Consider the following 17,166-nt stretch of genomic DNA (forward strand, 5'->3'; position numbering starts at 1 on the left):
GGTGAGATGCTGCTTCGGGGCGGTGTGCGGAGGCGGGACCGGACGGGGCGGGCCCGAGCCGGGACGGGGCGGAGCGTGTGCGGGGCGTCGGGCGGCGGCGGAGGCTCATGGCGGATCCGTGGCGCGGAGCGGAGCCGCTGTGGCGGACGCCGCCGGGCCGCCTGGCCCCACCGCATATCTATCGCATGGCGGGGGCGCTAGGCGCCGAGCTCCGCCGCGTCTCCGCCCGCTTCGGGCCTGAGGCCGTGGCCGGGCTGGTGCCGCCCGTGGTGCGGTTGCTGGAGCTGCTGGAGGCGCTGGTGGCTCCGGTGGCAAGCGCCGAAGGGGAGGCAGCGACACCGGCAGCGCCGGCCGGGCGTCAGGAGGCAGAGGTGAGCGAGGTGTGGAGGGGCTTGTCCGACTCCTGTCCCTTCGGGGGCTGGGGGGCTGCCTGCGCGGTTGTGCGCGCAGGAGTTCACTTGGGGACAGCACTGACCCAGCTGACTCCTTCCCCTGGCGTGGCCCTGACCTGGCTGTCACCTGGGATAGCTCTGATCTGTCTGTCTCCGTTCCTCCTGGGTTGCCTCTGATGGTTCCCGGGGGTAGCTCTGAACGGGCTGTCACCATCCCTTGAGACAGCTTTGATCCTATTGTCCCCCTTGCAGTGGCTCTAACCCAGCTGCCCTCCCTCCCCAGGGGTAGCTCTTGCCTAGCTGTCCCCATCGCCTGGAATGGTTCTCACCTGACTGTCCCTGTTCCCTCAGGACAGCTCAGACCTAGCTGTAAGTTGTCCCCCAGGGACAGCTCTGACCCAGCTGTCCCTATCCCCCAGGACCCAGAGCAGAGGCTGTGGGAGGCTGAGCGCCGGGAGCGATCCCTGCAGGGCCGCCTGGCCCACCTGGAGGAGCAGAACCAGCAGCTCCTGGGGCAGCTTGCGGAGAGCCAGTCCCAGGAAGGTTGGTGTCCCAGCAAGTTTGGAGTCCCCTGCTACCACAGGGTGTTCTCATGGGGGAGGGACGGTGAGGTGGCTGCAAGCCTGAACCTGCTTTTTGTGCTGCCCAGCCCCAGAGATCTGTCTCAGAGGGGAGCACAGGCATCCTCTTGTTCTGCAAACTGCAGGGACCCTGCACCCCCAGAAGGGTGATGGAAGCAGACACAGTGCAGGCTGCTGTTGGTAGCACAAGGATGCATCAGACACAGCCTAAAGCTCCCAGCTTACCACCTTGCACTGTTCCTACTCTGCTACCTATCAGGAATGATGGTAGAGCAATGGCAGAGAAGTGGTTTGCTGAAGAGTAGTGTTGTGGGTCTGGGGGAGTCCCTGAGTCCTGGGGGCCACACTCACGCCTATTCCCCCCCATGTCTGGGCTCAGATAGCACAGTGCGGAAGGAGCGGGAGGTGATGCTGCGGCTGAAGGAGGTGGTGGACAAGCAGAGGGATGAGCTTCGTGCCCAGGCCCATGAGATCGTTTGCAAGAGCAGAGACACAGAGGCAGTGAGTTTGTGGGAGCTTGTGGGTGTGGTGTGTGAATGGCCTGGGGACCTACTTTTATGTCACCTCCCCCTGGGGCCATCACTGGCTGGTGAGCCTGCTGGGGCAGATGCTTTTCCCGTGGCTTTGCCTGTGCTGATGTCCCCGGATAGGGACCCAGAGCTGCTGTTGTGACTCACTCTCCGCTGCCCCTGGCCCTCTAGCTGCAGGAGCAACTGCATCGCTTCATGGCCATGAACGAGGACTTGCGTCACAAGGTGGCCGTGGTGCAGGCTCAGCTCAAGAGTGCGCTGGAGAAGAAGTCAGACCTGGAGGCTGCAATGCAGCAAACCCAGAGGGAAATGAGCAAGAGGAGCAGAACCACCTCTGAGGACCATCGGCCAAAGCCCAGCCTGGTAAGGTCTAGCCCGTGGCCCTGCTGCTGTAGGACATCTCTAGTGCTGACCTGGCCAACTGCTTGAGTCAGCGCCACTGCTGAAAATCAAACAGTAGCACCTGGGCCCTAGCAGTTGGTGATGGGGAGGAGGAGGAGGTTTTGCCATGTGCTGGGGAGCAGCATGGTTCCTGAAGGGCTGCAGCAGCTCCAGGCTAGCAAACTTCTCTGAGACTTCCATCTCCTTCTGTATGGAGCACCCAGCCCTTGCAGGGGGACTCTGGGGTCTCCACTTGCTTGCTGACTCTTTCTACTCCCCAGGAAGGGACACCATCACCTGCAGAGCAGCTGCAGCACCAAGATGGGGATGCAGGCAAGAGCCCTGCTCACTGCTGCTTCTCCAAGGAAGACCTGCAGCAGATCCTGCAAGAGCGGAACGAGCTCAAGACCAATCTGTTCCTGGTGCAGGAGGAGCTGGCCTATTACCAGCGGTGGGTCCTGCTGTGGTGGCACAGGACAGTGAGCCCAGTGCCTCTTGTCCCTGCAGCCACCCGTGGCCCATCTAAAGCTGCTCCCGGCAGAGTTAAGCCAGGTTTATTTGCCAGGTGCTCAATCAGCTGATTGCTGCTTTTGCCAGGGAGCTGCTGAATGAAGAGAGAGTTTCCAGCTTCTTCTTGGATGCAGTGAAGTCAACTATCAAAAGACAGAGAAAAAAAATCAGAGCCAAAATGCTGGGCACGACGGAGGAGCCTGCAAGCAGGTGAGTCCTGCTGGCCGTGGCAGACAGAGAGCCTCCCGCGCAGGGTGGATGCTGGCTGGCAGGCTCTCTGCGCTGTGATGCCCTGGGAGGGAACTCCCCCAGGCCAAGAGCTGCCTCCTCCCTCCAAAGATCAAAGGTTTCATGTCTATAGTTGCTGTTTTGGCCTGGCTTAGCCCTGGGTGTGCCACAGAGGCAGGGCCCTTTGCAACTGGTGTGTCCCTGTCACCAATCACAAGTGGCCTGGCCAAATGTCACTTGTCCCTGCACTGGTGTGGGAAAAGGGAAGCAAGGTGGTGGTACTGGGACCACTGGACAAGGCAGCCAGGTCCCCGTGCTGCACAGCTGGAGGCTGGCCAGCGGAGAGCCTTCGAGGATGACCGTAAAGATGTTCTCTGGAAGCTCTGCACAACGTTCATGGGCAGCCTTGGCTCCAACAGACTTCTCACAATGGGCAGGGGAGGACCCTGCAGGACACCAGCCCTGCCTCTGCATGTCTGCTGCTGGTGGGAGGCAAAGCCTGTGCTGAAGCTGCTGTGTGACGGGGTAGCTGGATCTCACTGGCTTTTGGGGGCTTTAATAAAGGTCTGAAGTGGGCTGAGCTCTTCTGTGCTGCTGAAATCTGCTGCTTACTTACACTGGGGCCTCTGCTGGCACTGAGGAGGGTCTGGGGCTGTTGGGTCCTGCCTGCTTGCCTCCCAGCCTGGTGATAGATGCTGCTATACAAATGCTGCCCTGCAGTCGCCTCCTGTGTGTCCTGCTCCCCTGCAAAGTCTGTCACTTGCCTTGGTGTCAGGACATCACCTGCCTCAGCCCCAAGCTGCAGCTGGTGCTGCCACTTGTCAGGCTGTTGCCCTAGAGAAGCAAGTGCTTGCTGTGTGGGGTGAGATGCCCAAAGACTTTACTGCTGTGGCAACTGGGACACACCAAGCAGCAGAAGTTTGAAGTTGGTGTCTGAAGAACCCTGTGGCTTAAGATCACCAAGCCAGGGCTGGGCTTGGCATGAAATGCAGCGTCTGGGAGCATCACTGCAGTTGGTCGTGGCTTTGTGGCAGGTCACCATTCAATAGCAAGTCATGGGGACAGCAGCTCCAGTCTGTGTGCCCCTGGCTCTGTGGGCTCTGTGCCTCTTCTCAGCTGGAAGTGGGGTGGCTTTGGTACTTGCTGGTGGTGATATGTAACTCAGTGTAGGTTTTTACCAACTCCTTTATGCTGCAGTGATGAAGAAGAGGGCTCCTGGCTCCCAGCTCATGACACAGATTCTGTGGATGCTCAGCCTCCTGAATCCAAAATTAGGAGCTTGTAAGTTCACTCCCAAGCTCAGCTGCTCCTGGGGATGGGTGGCTCTGCTGGCAGAGAAGTTTGGAGCTGGGCTGTGCTGCTCACAGCTGCTGAGCTTGGTGCCTGGATGTGATGGGGATAGAGCTGGGCTGCTGGGGTTGCTGGGTTCAAGGAGATTCTGCCTTGCCCTGGGCAGAAGTTGCTGCTGCCCCTGGAGTGCCACACACTGTCAGGCCCACTGCTGTCACCAAACACAGAGGGGGGTTGGAATCTGGCTGCTTCCTGGGAAGGCTTCACTCCCCCACGGCTGTTATCTGCTCTCTCCACAGTTTTGGGCTGTGGTATCAGGGCAGCAGCAAAGACCCCCCCACATCCAGCTGCTCCGGAGCCTGGGAAATCATTGACTCCCTGGACACAGAGCTGGAGCCTGAAAGAGAGAGCGAGCCAGCAGCCAGCTCCCCGGACAGAGCCACGCTGCCCCTCTGACCCCACCTGCATGGGAGCTGGAGAGGACCTCACAGCAGCACTTCCCAGCTCCTTTTATTCCAGCGTCCTCAGGAGCAGCTTGGCAGCCTTGGCTCCATACCATGGTGACAGCAAAACTGGAGCATGGGCAGCTTTCCTCCAAATCTGCTGGGACAGGCAGTGGTGGGATGCTGCCCTGGCATGGAGCAGCTTGGCACCTCTGGGCATCTCTACCTCTTGGCCACTCTTTGACTGAACCATGGCTTAACTATGGGAGCCCTGCACAGCCATGCCCTCACCCCTTAATTCTCCATGCTTTCAATCTGCACCCTCTTCCTGCACCCCAAAAGGAGTGCAGACTTCCTGTCTGCTGCTGGTTCTTCCCACTAAGACCCTTTGCTCACAGCCCAGGACCCCATTGCCCAATCCTGTCCTGTGAGGCTGTTTCACTTCACCCCTTACTGTTCATACCTCCCCCATCCCTGCAATGTGAAGGTCAAGTCAGGGTGCCCAGGCTGCCTGGGAACTGTCCTGGGGTCACAGCACATCTGGGAGGGGCTGAGTGTGCTGTACTGGGTGTCCAGGTGCTCCCAAGTCTGGGAGCAGTCAGGGTCAGCACCATCAGTGCCACTCTTCCACTTTTCAGGCATGGGGTGGATCAGTTTTGTACTGGGACCTCTTCTTGGCTGCTACTGGGGACTCTTAAGACTAGAACAATCCTCGTGTTCACTGGGGCAAGTTGGTCCCCTTGAGTCAGGTATTTTCTAGCTCTAGAAGTGGAAATAAATCAGTCTCATTTATTCTTCGAGGTATCTGCTGTAGCCTCCACTCTCTCCTTGCTTGGGAAGGGCTGGGTGGTGCTGCTGGGCTTCATTTGCAGTTCCCCAGCACAGCCATTGCTGTGTCAAGGGCTGTGGCCAACTGCACTGTACCAGACCCTGGAGCCCCTTTCAGGGAGCAGCTGTGAGGCGGAGCAGGGCAGCAGGGGCTGAAGTGCTGGCCATGATGGAGTTAAGTCCTGCATGGTGGAGGGAGCAGCACTTCCAGCCCAGGGCCCCCCCAGCTGACTTGGCCTTGGGTAGGAAAAAGGTGTTTCCTGTGCATCTGCTGACACAAAGCTCCTGGGGAGACTTCGAGGTGGGATGGCAGCCAGCAGTGGTTCAAAGGCCAGCCTGGGCCATACCATGTCCCCCTGAGGATTGTGTGGACCCCACCTCTCTGGCCCTGCTAAGGATCAGCAGCACCATGGGGCAGCTCACAAGGGTCGGGGCAGACTCCTCGTGTGGACTGGGGCAGTGTTGGCCAAAACAGCTTTGAGGGTGGCACAGTGGGAGTGGGAGGACTGCAGGTGAGAAGTTTAGGTAGGTATCAGCCCCTGTGTGGCCACACCAAGCCTCTGGCTGACCATTTCTGCTGCTAGGGTGGCAGCGAGGGCCAAAAATAGCCTCTGGGGCGGCATTCCCTGCCTCTGCCTCCTGCTGCACCCCTGACGTCGGGATCAGGGAGCCTCCTCCCACGTTTCCTCAGGAAGAAGCCCAAGGCTAGTGGGAGGAAGAGGCTGCTCCACGGGAGGGACAGGCAGGACAGAGGGGACAGACGGACACCAGCGCACGCCTGGGGAGCCGCCGGGCCTCGGGCCCTCACGCCCCGCTGGCATGGCGGCTGCCAGGCCCATCCTCTGCCTCCAGCTGTGGCTGTGGGTGCAGAGCTCTGCCCAGGAGCTTGACCCCAACGGCAAGAACGTCTGCAGGTAGGTGCCATGGGTGTCTACTTCTGCCACTCTGCCTCCGGGCACCGCTCGGTAGCCCCAGGGGGCCATCGCCCAACTGTCCTTGCGCGGACAGAGAGCTGTGGCCTGGCACTGTGCGGGTATAGAAACCGGGATGCTGCTGGGGAGGCTGGCTGGGGTGCACATGGGCACCTGGGGGACCCAGACCCCTCCTCCAGGGGTTATTCCTCACAGAGCCACAGTGTGCAGGGCAAGGGGGTCATGCAGGAGCACTGGCAAAGCTTTCATTGCTCGCCAGGAGGGGAATGTGGGCATAGCAAACCCAAAGGGCTTCTGGAGCTGACGTCCCCTCTGCCTGGCTGCTACACTGCCTGTCCCCCGGGTGCCATCGGCAGCAGCGCTTTGCATTGCCTTCACTCCCTGCTCTGGGTCACTGGCGAAGCTCTGAGCTGCCCCCAGAGCTTTGGAGCCCTGGGACAGGCTCCCTGGCAGCAGAGCTGAGCGGCTCTGCCCCACTGCCCGGCCCTACCACCCACTCGGGCTGCAGCCCCTTAAATTTCCTTCTATTTTGCTGGTTTCCTTCCGGCGCTCTGCCCCCGGGGCCGCGCCGCTTCCCCGCCCGCCGCGCCCCGGGCTCCCGCACTCACTGCGCTCAATGTGCAGCTGAGGCTGTGAAGCCGCACACAGCCCACCCCAGCTCTGACACCCCCTGCTCCACCTGATGCCCCCCGGGTCTCTTCCACAGGCTGCCCAGCGGCCCAGCGTGCTGCCCCGGCTGGAGGCAGGAAGGGCAGGAGTGCACAGCTGGTGAGTGATGGGTGCCTGGCTCCATAGGAGGGCACCGGAGCTGGTGAGGGGTCTGGAGAGCAGGTCCTGTGAGCAGTGGCTGAGGGAACTAGAGCTGGTTAGTCTGGAGAAAAGGAGGCTCAGGAGAGACCTTCTCGCTCTAAAGCTACCTGGAAGGAGCGAGGTGGGGGTTGGCCTCTTCTCCCTACTAAAAAGCAATAGGATGAGAAGAAATGGTCTGAAGTTGCACAGGAGGAGGTTTAGGCTGGATATTGGAGGCAGCTTCTTTGCCAAAAGGTTTCTCAAACACTGAAATAGGCTCCCTAGGGATGTGGTTGGACCCTAGACCCTGGAGATGCTTAAAAGACACAGAGGTGTGGTGCTAAGGGACACAATTTAGTGGCAGACTTGGTAGAGCTAGAGAATGATTGGACCTGATGACCTTAAAGGTCTTTTCCAACCAAAACAATCCTGTGATTCTATGGTGACAGAGCCCAAAGCTTGGTATCTGCCCTCAGCTGGGTGGGGTTTGGGTGGAAGCCCTACAGCTCTCCTGGGGAGGGGGTGGTGGTGTGCTGCACCATGGGGACCCTCAAACACCCACTGAGCAAGCCACTGACGATGCTGTGGCTCAGCTGAAGGGATGGAGCAGGACGTGGGACGGTGGTTTCCCTGGGAAGGCTGCCTCCGCAGGAGGTGGCCAGGTGGTGGCTGGTCTGACAGTAGGGTGTGAACCCAGAGGAGCTGCTGTGTACTGATGCATCTGCCCTGCTGCTGACAGCGCTGTGCGAGGGGGCAGACGCCTGCGGAGTGGACGAGGTGTGTGTGAGACCCGGGGTTTGCCTTTGTAAGCCTGGCTTCTTCGGAGCAGACTGCAGCTCTGGTGAGTGTTTTCCCAGGGCTCAGCCCTCGCCATCCTCTTTGCCAGCCTAGATGCTCAGCGGGCTGCGAGGCTTCCTCGTCACCTCTCATCCTCACCATCTCCTTCCCTTCACAGCCTGCCCTGAGCAGTACTGGGGCCCTGACTGCAAGCGGAGCTGCCCGTGCCACCCTAATGGGCGCTGCGACCCAGCGAGTGGGCACTGCACCTGTGACCCCAACCACTGGGGGGAGCTCTGCCAGTTCCCTTGCCAGTGCGGTCCCCACGGCCGCTGTGATCCCCTCACCGGTGCCTGCCACTGCGAGCCGGGCTGGTGGGCACCCGCCTGCAAGAAGCAATGTCAGTGCAACCTGGCCAGCTCCCACTGCGACCCCCTCACTGGCCTCTGCCGCTGCTTGCCGGGCTGGTGGGGCAGGAGGTGCAGCTTCAAATGCTCCTGCAACGTCTCACCCTGTGCCCAGGAGACGGGCAAGTGTGAATGCAAGGCTGGGTTTTGGGGGCCGGCGTGCCAGCGGCGCTGCGACTGCTTACACGGCTCCTGCAGCCCTCTCACCGGGCACTGCAGCTGCGATCCCGGCTACCAGGGCAGGAGCTGCCGGGACCCCTGCCCAGCAGGGAAGTACGGGGCGCAGTGTGTGCACAGGTGAGCCGGCAGCAGCAGGGGAATCCAGCGGGTACCCAGGGGCCACGGCCAGATCTTGAGGGGAAAGTCATTGAAGTTGTGTCTGTCCCTTTGGCTGGGCAGAGACACCTATCCGGGGAGGCTTGAAGATCCCTAGTTGGGGGCAGCACCAGTGTTGCTCCAGAAGAAACATCTCACTGACGTCAGCAGGCAGTGCTGATGCCATCCTAAACCCTAACTGTCCTTGGTCCCATTCCACAGGCTGACAAAGTAGTGTGAGGCACCATAGGGAATTTCTCCATGCTCCACACTGATGCTCAGTGCTGGTGCGGGTCTTGAGGGGTTGGGGGTGGGCATCGAAGCCTCACTGCCCCTCTGCCCATGCAGCTGTGGGAGCTGCAAGCGCAGCCAACCTTGCTCACCCGTGGATGGCTTCTGCCTGGCCTGCCAACCTGGCTGGAATGGGACTCTCTGCAAGGAACCCTGTGATCCTGGCTTCCACGGCGAAGGCTGCCTCCAGCTGTGTCCCCGCTGCCGGCACGGGGACGTCTGTGACCCCGAGACTGGGTTCTGCCCACGCTGTGAGCCTGGCTGGATGGGACCCAGGTATACCCAGGATTAGGCCACCAGTCCTCAGATAGGGTCACTGCTCTGGGGTGCAGTGGCTTATGCCTCTCTGTCTTGGCAGCTGCAACATCTCCTGCCCTGCTGGCACCTTTGGTGATGGATGCCAGTTCCTCTGCCCCGAGTGCATTGTGGGGAGCTGCGACCCTGTGTCAGGAGATTGTATCTGCCAGGCAGGATACTGGGGACCCAGGTAAAGGTGGGAGTGGGGAAGGTCTGGGGCCTCACACTCTCCAGAGGCATTTCCCTCCTTTCCTCTCTTTTCCAGTTGCAACGACACCTGCCCGGAGGGATATTTTGGTGTGAACTGTTCCTCTCCTTGCCAGTGCTCCCGGGGGACCTGCGACCCCATACAGGGTGACTGCGTGTTGAGTAAGAGCAACATCAAGCATAGTCCTTGGCACTGGGCAAGGGACTGTAACTTCCTCCCTGGGGAAAGTGCAAGGAGGCTACGATGCAGCCCAGTCCTATCTGGTACTTCCAGCTGGGATGTCTTTAGGGCCTGGCAGCCACAGGACATGATGCTGGATCCAACCCACGTTCTCCACACAGGTTTTAAGGACCATGGGACCCTTGCAGCTGCCATCCTTGTCCCTCTCCTGCTGGTGCTGCTCTGTGTCACCTGCTGTTGCTGCTGTGGATCCAACCCAGCTGATGCTGCAGACAGGTATGTGTTTCTGTTCTGCACCCTGTGGTGCAAACTCCCACCCCTCACGTCCCGTAACATCTGTGTGTGCTGCACAGGGCTGCGCCGGACGATGATGTGGTGGCCAGGATGAAGCACCACGTGCAAGGAGTGCTGGCCAACCTCAGTGCTATGATGCCTTGTTTCACCCTCGGTGGCTACAAACTTCCCAAGGTCACAGGTAAAAAAGGCAGAGCTGCTGACAGCCCTTCCAGAGTGTCAGCCCTGCCCCATGCTCTCTGTATCATCACCATTCGGGGGGGAATCTGCAACCCATCTAATTCCACTGACTGGGTCAGGGCAGGCATTGATCTTCTGCCCCAGCTCTGAGCACCCGGGGGTGCCCAAGCTCAGCTAAGTGTCTTCTCCCTCCCCAGTTTCCCACCACGACACAGAAATCCCCTTCAACCCCAGCTTCATTGAGTCGCCGTCAGCTGCGTGGGTTTCCGACAGCTCCTTCTCCTCCTTTGACACCGACAACGAGGGACCAGAGTACTCTGTCCCTCCCAGAGAAGGTGATGGTCATGGCTCCTCCTCCTCAACCCTGCACATCACAGGGATAGGTGCTGGCCACAGGCAGTATTTATTTTCATGCCCTTGTTTTCCTGAGCAAGGACAGGACTGCATTTGGCCTTCAGTAATGACATGTGTGGGCAGCCCCATTGCACCACCTCCTCCTGGGGAAACACTCCCAGGGACAGTCCTCTTGCATCAGCCCCTGGCCTAACTTCCCTGAGCATGTCCCCAGGCACAGGGGAAGTCTCTAGCAGCCCTAATTCTTGTTCTCTTCTCCTGCAGGCATCCCGCTGCTGGGGGGTGCCGAGCTGCAGGATGGGGTGTCCCCAGCTGACGAAGTGCTCCCAGACCCATCTGCCTTCAACTGTGAGGATGTGTCACAACCCTTCACCATCCCTCGCACTTCCAGCATCGCCAAGGCCAAGCGGCCCTCTGTGTCCTTTGCTGAGGGGACAAAATTTGGGGCAGCAGAGACCCCCAGCCCTGGGCGGAAGCCCAAGACCCCATGGGGCCCATCCAAGCTGTCTCCATCACCAGGGGATGCAGCATCTGAACCCCCAGCTGAGCGACCAGCCAGCAGTTGCTACGAGAGCCCTGAGCCACTCAGCAAGGGGGAAGAAAGCCACCGACCATCTCCCCGGGCCACCCCGGGGGGACGCCGGCGCGTGGTCTCTGGCACCAGGCATGTAGCACAGAGAGTGGAGGCACTTGAAGCGGCTGCAAAATCTGGCAGCTGGGAGGCAAAGGGGAAGGACCCCAATGTAACCACCATCTACATGATGGTGGGAACAGCTGGGCAGGACCCCAAGACAGAAGGAAGCGGTGAGGGACCAGTCCAGGCTGTGCTCAAGCGGCTGGGCAGCTTGCAGAAGGGCAAGTGGGCTACAAAAGAGGAGCCCAAGATGAGGAGGAGTATGGAGGCCATCCAGAAACCACCTCGCCGGGCTCTGGCACAGAACAGAGACTCAGTGAACAGCTGCAAGCAGAGGGAGAGCGTCTTGGACTCTCCCAACGAGCCATCCCCTGGCAAGCAGCCTGGCAAGAGACGGTCTTTCCTTCTTGCATTTTCCTCATTGAAAAGCACTGGACCCCAGGATGGGGGCAGTGATGCTGTAGGTGCCACAGAGAGGGGCAAAAGCCCTGAGTCAGTCCTCAGCCTGGAACAGACTGCCCCAGAGGAAGAGCCCAAATACGAGAACGTGGTCAGCAGCAGTGCCGAATCCCCCCCCAGCCCCACCAAGGAGCTGTCAGCCACCCCTGCTACCACCTGAGCCACCACTGCCTAGCTGGGGCAGCAGGAGCCCATGAGATTCCTCTGACCCTAGCATGGGGGGGACCTGAGGTCCCCCTTCAAGATGTGAACTGGAGGAGCCTTTCCTTTGCTCCCCTTTCCTCCATACCATGCTGCTGGTGTGGACCTTTGTACAGCTGGTGGGACAGGTGATAACTGAGAGCCACAGTGGTGGCAGCCTGGTGGAGTTGCAGTGCTTCAGGGCTGGTTTTTACTCCTCTGCTCTGCGTGCCTCATTTTGTGTCTACTACAAACTGGAGGGATGCAGTGGTGGCACCTTTTGGTCCCTGTCAGCACCTGGCCTGGGGATACACATCCTCCTTGTGCAAGGGACTGAGGGTGCTAGGGGCTTAGCTGGGAAGCGCCCAGGCAAAAACCAGTTTCACCCCATCAGCTTTCACTGTCCCAGATGTGGTAATGCTGCTTGGAGGAGCCTCTGCTTTAAATGTGCTTCTTGCTGGAGGAGATTCTTTCATGGAGCTAGGGTGAGCTGATGGTCTGTCAGGAGCAGCTTCAGCGAAAATTCGTTTTAGCTGCTTCACTTGAAGTGTATCTGAGTCTGCAGGGGATTATCTGTGTGGCTTTGGCTTTTGCGGCAGGCTCTGGCTGCCTTCTTTTCCATGCAGATGAAGAGGCTCGTGGCACGGCATGGGGTTTGCCGGCAGCCTTTTAAACTCTGCACGATGCCAAGCCGCAGTTGTGCAAGAGCAAACGTGGCAGCTGGGCTGTGACCATCAACCTGTGCACCCAGCGCTGAGCTGGCCAAGATAAGGACAAGAGCTGCACACAAAACGGCATTTCTGCAGGTGCCCTGAGCTCCTGCCACCTCCCACGCCTCGTTTCTGCTGCAGCACCTTGTCACCATGGATGGAACAGAAGTCGGGAAGATGCTGCAGCTTCTCCAGCACAGCCAGAGGACCTTGTGCAGCTATGGAGAGAAGAGCATGAGGGCTTTGCTGCCTCTGGAAGGTGGCTGAGATGCTGAAGACATTTGGCAGTGTGGACTGGCTTTAGCTGTATCCAAGTTGCAGAAGTTTTTTGTGTACTTTCCCCCCCTGTTATTTCATGTGGCATGACAGCCTCTGAATGAGAGCTAAATGTTACCCAAGTCCTTCAGGAGCTGGGTTTCCCAGCTGCCCTCCAAATCAAAAACATGACCAGAAATACTCTCCACAGTGTGGAATTGCTGGCAGCCTTAGGTTGTCAGGTTTGGCTTTTATTTGCTTGCTTGGTTTTTATCTTTTTGTTTCTGTTGAGTTCTGAGCTCTCATTTTTGGAGCTGAGTCCAGAGCAGTGCTGGAGACCAGAGAGCAGAAGGAATGTGGATGAGCTGTGAGCATTTGGAGCACCACACTGCACATGTGTGGAGCTCTTGTGTGAATCCTTCTTCTGGTCTGGTGTTGCTGAGCTGGGGTTTAGGGTTTGGAGTGTTTCAGAAAACAGAGTGGGTTTGGTTTTTCCTTTTTGTTTCTCACAGGTGCTCCCCCCAGAGCACACAGTACTGCATCCTCGTTGTCCCATGTGGGTGAAGCTCCTAGTTCTGCAGACAGCTGCAGCACTCTTTGCTGCACTGGCATCACCCACTGCTGTGATCATAACGCCAAGTACTGGGGTGCACAAATAAAAATGGTCAGCCTGGCAAGTCTTAAGCTGCAGCCTGGCCAGATCTCAGTTCTGCACAGGCTCATTGTGGCTTTGACAGTTTGGGGGTTTGTTCTTTCTTTTTTTTCCAAGTTATTGTTACAGTGGCAGGCACAGTTCCAGGGTTTATTTATAAGCAGCCATTTTTTCCTCATCAGTTGGGTATTTTCAGCCTGTGAGCTGAGCAGCGTTGTGCCAGAAGTGAACATCACGTGAGCTGGTCTGCCCTGGGTACAGCGTGGAAAAAAGCTGACAGCAACCTGACAGCCTTCCCTGAGCTGAGACGAGCACCCAGCTTTGAGACAACGCTGCTGCTGCTACTGCTGCTGCTGAGAACCTTTCTGTTCATGGGCTGAGCCGTGAGGCAGGGTGTTTCCCCTGCTTAAAGATGAAGAAGCATCTTGTCCCTGTCTGGGCAGTGCAAGGAAAGCAGGCGGTGGATTCCGAGCCCGCGGCTGCCCACGCACACGCCTGCAGCGTGGCTGTGCTGCTGTCCTCTTATTAAGGATGCTTCGGTCCAGCTTTGCCCTGCTTTTAATTCTGGATGCAAGACTCAGAGCTGGAGGGTGAGAGAGGGGTTTGATGTTTTCCCATGCTGGATCTCTGGCTTTCCCAACCCTCTCAAGCTGGGCAGCAGGAAGAGGTTCCCGTGTGCAGGTCTTCTCTGTAAGCAAAGAGATGCATCTGCTCTTTGCTGAGTCAGCTCTTGACCTCGTGGAGGTAGGAACAGAGGCTTGAGCTGTCCCCCCACAGCCATGGGTGGGGAGTGGGGGTGTGCCCTGTTGCCACAGTTTTATCATCGATTTTCTGGAGCTCTGCCTTTGAAAAGTACCACAGTGGCTCTGTCAAAGCTGGCTGAGGACCTGCCTGGGTAGCCAGGCAGAAGCTGTCACCTCCCTTCCAGCCTAAACTCACTCCTGGCCAGTTTCTATAGCTGTATCTTTGTGCAGTGCTGTTCTTCAGCTTCACTGGATTTTGTTTCTCACCGTGCTGTTTACCCAGTCCCCGGGGTGTATTTATAGATGGCAGCAGATCACCTGATGCCTCCTTTTCTCCTTCTAGGACAGGAAAACTGAGCTGCCCCATGATCTGGCTGCAGCAAAGGGTTCTTGTGTCCTGAAAGAGCCTCCAAGCCTCCACATACTCCTTCCCACTGCAGTTCATGTTTCTTGGACAGTGATCAGGTTTGGGTGCTGAGGTCTTCTGCGGCCTTGTGCTGGCTCAGCCTTCCTCTGCCTCTTGTAGAATCACAGCACTGACCTAGGGTGCTTTGTTTCCTTTGGGCTTTTTGTTTTGTTTGCTTTGGGCTCCAGGCCACTTTCCAGCTGTTGCAACGTTTGACTCTTATCCCAGAGCCCAGGAGTTTCCTCCCACCCCCGCAGCAGCCTGCCCCTTTCTCAGAGATGCAGTGGTGGGGGCAGTCCATCTGTCTGTCCAGGCCCTCGGCCTCTGTTGAGGACCTGAAGATGTTTATCTGCTGCAAGTATTTTTCGTGTCCTTTGGCGTAGAAAAGGTCCCCCATACATCAGGGGTGTATGGCCACCTCTGCTGGCCCAAGACCTTGTCAGTGCATGGTAGGTTTGTGCAGGATGAGAAATCTCAGAGGAATGATTGGAGAAAAGATTCAGTGTAAAAAGAGGGCACAGCTCTGCGAGCTGGGATGCGAACCGGTTTGTCTTTCATTCCCCTGACCTATGCCCGTTCCCCGTTACCCCTGTGCCCCGAGACAAGGCGGGTGCTGCGGTCGAAATGGCTCCGTGTGCCCGGCGGGGCCTGCGTTCCGCTGTTCTTCGATGAACGCATTGCAGCTCTCCGGCTTGCCACCCGAGGCCGGTGGAGACCGGCAGCAACCGGCCCCAAACCCCGCAGAGAATTTCTCGCTGCCGCTGCGGAACCGCGCCGTGCCGGGAGGTGGAGCGGGCGGGCCGCCGGGGCTTTATCTCGCTCCGCCGCGCCCTGCATCACCTCCCGTTTTCCTCTCTTTTCCCTGGAAGGCGACGAGTCCCATCGCCGCTCGGGTGTCGCTGTCCCCGGCGGTAGCGTGCGGAGGCTGCTTGTGAGCGCCGCCCGCTGTTCTCGGACCCAGCCCTGCAGCGCCGCCCGTTGTTGTGCCCGCCTGTCCCGGAAGAACCCGCGGGCATCCCCGCGCCGGGGTACCAGGAGGGGTAGCACCAAGGGTTGGTACCGGCGGGGGTATAAAGAGGGGTAGCGGCGAGATCCTAAAGAGGAGTACTGGGTGGTACCGGGAGGGATACCCGAGGGGTACCGGAGGGGGTGAGGTGTCGGATGGGGTGAGGTACCGGGGAGGTACCTGGAGATACCAGGAGGGATGCCGGGGCGATACGGAAGAGGGGCACTGGGGGGTACCAGCAGAGAGTACCTGAGGGTAGTGGGAGGAAGACACAGGGGAGGTGCCTAGAGGATACCGAATAGGGGTACCGGAGCGGCACACCCTAGGGGTACCCGGTTGGAGGCACAGCGGAGGTACCCGAGTGATATCGGGAAGGGTACCGAGGGGTACCGGAGGGTACCGGGAGGGGTACCGGGGAGGGTGAGCGGGCCGGCACGTGCCCTGGTGGCACCGGCGCGCCCAGTCATTGGACGGTGCGGCAACCAATCAGCGGCGGTGGCTGTTTGCTCCGGAGGACGGATAAAAACCCCGAGTGGGAGCGCGGCGGCGCGGAGAGGGGGTGCGGCGGACGGTGAGCTCCGAGGGGTGGGGGGCAGAGAGAGCGGGGTGCGCCAGGGGGCTGCATGGGGTGCTGGAGAGGGGATGCGTTTGTGTGTGCAGGGTCGGGTTTTGTATGGCGGAACGGAGTGGGTGGGTGAGTGGGCTCGGCGTGAGGGGTAGAGTGGGGTGAGGTTTGTATCGCGGTGGGAGTAGTAGGGTGCGTGAAGGGAGGTGTGGGGAAGGGAGAGGTGCTTTGGGGAAGAACAGGGTGTGTTGGGGGTCAGGGGGAGGGTCCTTAGGGGGATTCGTGTGTGGGAGTGGCGTGCGCTGAAGGAAGAGGGGTTGATGTGGGAGAGTCGGGTGCATGATCTGGGCAGGGTGTACTGGTCGGGGAAGAGGAGAGCGGAATGCAGCAGGGCTGTTTGGGTAGACATGGCTGTATGGGGGATTGATGAAGGGAGTGCAGCATAAGCGGGGAGGGTGCGGGTAGGAAGCGGGGTAGGTTGGGGAGAATGGGGTGCACAGAGGGGGTGACTGGTAGGGGCTGAACAGGCTGCACTTCTTGCCACAGAGAGGTTCTGTGCTCAGGAAGGACATGAGGGGCTGGGGAGAGGGCGCACGGGGGCAGGGGTGAGAAAGGGGAGGTGATGGTGGAGGAAATGCGTTGTGTGCTGTGCTGTGCTAGGGGAGCGAGCCTGCGCGGTGGGTGGGTGGGCGGGGGTGAAGGGGCAGGGCTGCAGGCTGGCTTCCTGGGGCAGGGGTCTTTGTACCAGCTGCTGTGGCTGGAGGTTGGCCCTGGCCTCCTAGCACCCTTGCAGGGAGCTGGGACGGATCCTCCCCAAAGCATCCTGAGGTTTCTGTCCTATGGAAAGCCCTGAGAAAACTGTCCTGGCCGTGGTGTGTAGCCAGTGGATTTCCACACAGAGCCTGATTGAGGCATGCCCTGGGCTGGGAAAAGACTCATCTTGACTAAAATGGTCACCTGCTTTATGACCCAGGGTTGGCCCTGGTACTGTGCACCTCAGAGCTCCTCAGAGCAGCCCCTTGGTCAGCCAGTCCTGCTCTCAAATCTGATGCTCACTTATGGATCCCTGGGACTGGAACAGGTGGAGCTGGAGACTGTTAATCCAGCTGTGCAGCACCTGTGTCTGTGTGCTGAGGTGAAGCAGTGCGTGCCGTGGGCTGTTCTGGCCAGTGCACTTGGCTGTCTGCACAGTTAGACAGGCCAGGATATGGCCCACCTTGTATCTCAGCAGGGCAGTCCAGCAATTAGCAAAAAGTCTTCCTTGATGAACCACCTGTGGTATAAACTGAATATAGGACCCATGGCATGTGTAGGATCCATGCTCACCTTGCAGAGCAGACCCCTGCACT

At 59.1% G+C, this 17,166-nt stretch overlaps 3 protein-coding genes across 4 annotated transcripts in view; all 3 read left to right on the forward strand.

The window, feature by feature from the left end:
- Positions 1-61: 61 nt before the first annotated feature.
- On the forward strand, positions 62-5,155 carry RILP (Rab interacting lysosomal protein). Its single transcript, XM_064166665.1, has 8 exons — positions 62-371; positions 812-935; positions 1,353-1,474; positions 1,675-1,866; positions 2,166-2,335; positions 2,482-2,604; positions 3,820-3,903; positions 4,212-5,155. The coding sequence occupies exons 1-8, from the start codon at positions 108-110 to the stop codon at positions 4,366-4,368; spliced, it is 1,236 nt and encodes a 411-aa protein (XP_064022735.1). The 5' UTR covers positions 62-107; the 3' UTR covers positions 4,369-5,155.
- A 661-nt stretch (positions 5,156-5,816) lies between these two features.
- On the forward strand, positions 5,817-13,151 carry SCARF1 (scavenger receptor class F member 1). The gene is made up of 11 exons (XM_064166315.1): positions 5,817-6,097; positions 6,822-6,883; positions 7,644-7,745; positions 7,860-8,385; positions 8,752-8,970; positions 9,053-9,181; positions 9,257-9,360; positions 9,541-9,655; positions 9,733-9,854; positions 10,051-10,188; positions 10,472-13,151. The coding sequence occupies exons 1-11, from the start codon at positions 6,003-6,005 to the stop codon at positions 11,458-11,460; spliced, it is 2,601 nt and encodes an 866-aa protein (XP_064022385.1). The 5' UTR covers positions 5,817-6,002; the 3' UTR covers positions 11,461-13,151.
- A 2,126-nt stretch (positions 13,152-15,277) lies between these two features.
- The window catches only part of SLC43A2 (solute carrier family 43 member 2), a 36,397-nt gene continuing 34,508 nt past the window's right edge, over positions 15,278-17,166 (forward strand). The window contains exon 1 of one of the 2 annotated variants that reach the window (XM_064165801.1): positions 15,278-15,298. The gene's annotated coding sequence lies outside the window, so the exon portion shown is untranslated. Of the gene's footprint in view, positions 15,299-15,764; positions 15,824-17,166 lie in introns of those variants that run through there. The other variant, XM_064165800.1, reaches the window with a different exon arrangement.

The sequence above is a fragment of the Pogoniulus pusillus genome, chromosome 27 (genome assembly GCF_015220805.1).
Source record: "Pogoniulus pusillus isolate bPogPus1 chromosome 27, bPogPus1.pri, whole genome shotgun sequence".
NCBI lineage: Eukaryota > Metazoa > Chordata > Aves > Piciformes > Lybiidae > Pogoniulus > Pogoniulus pusillus.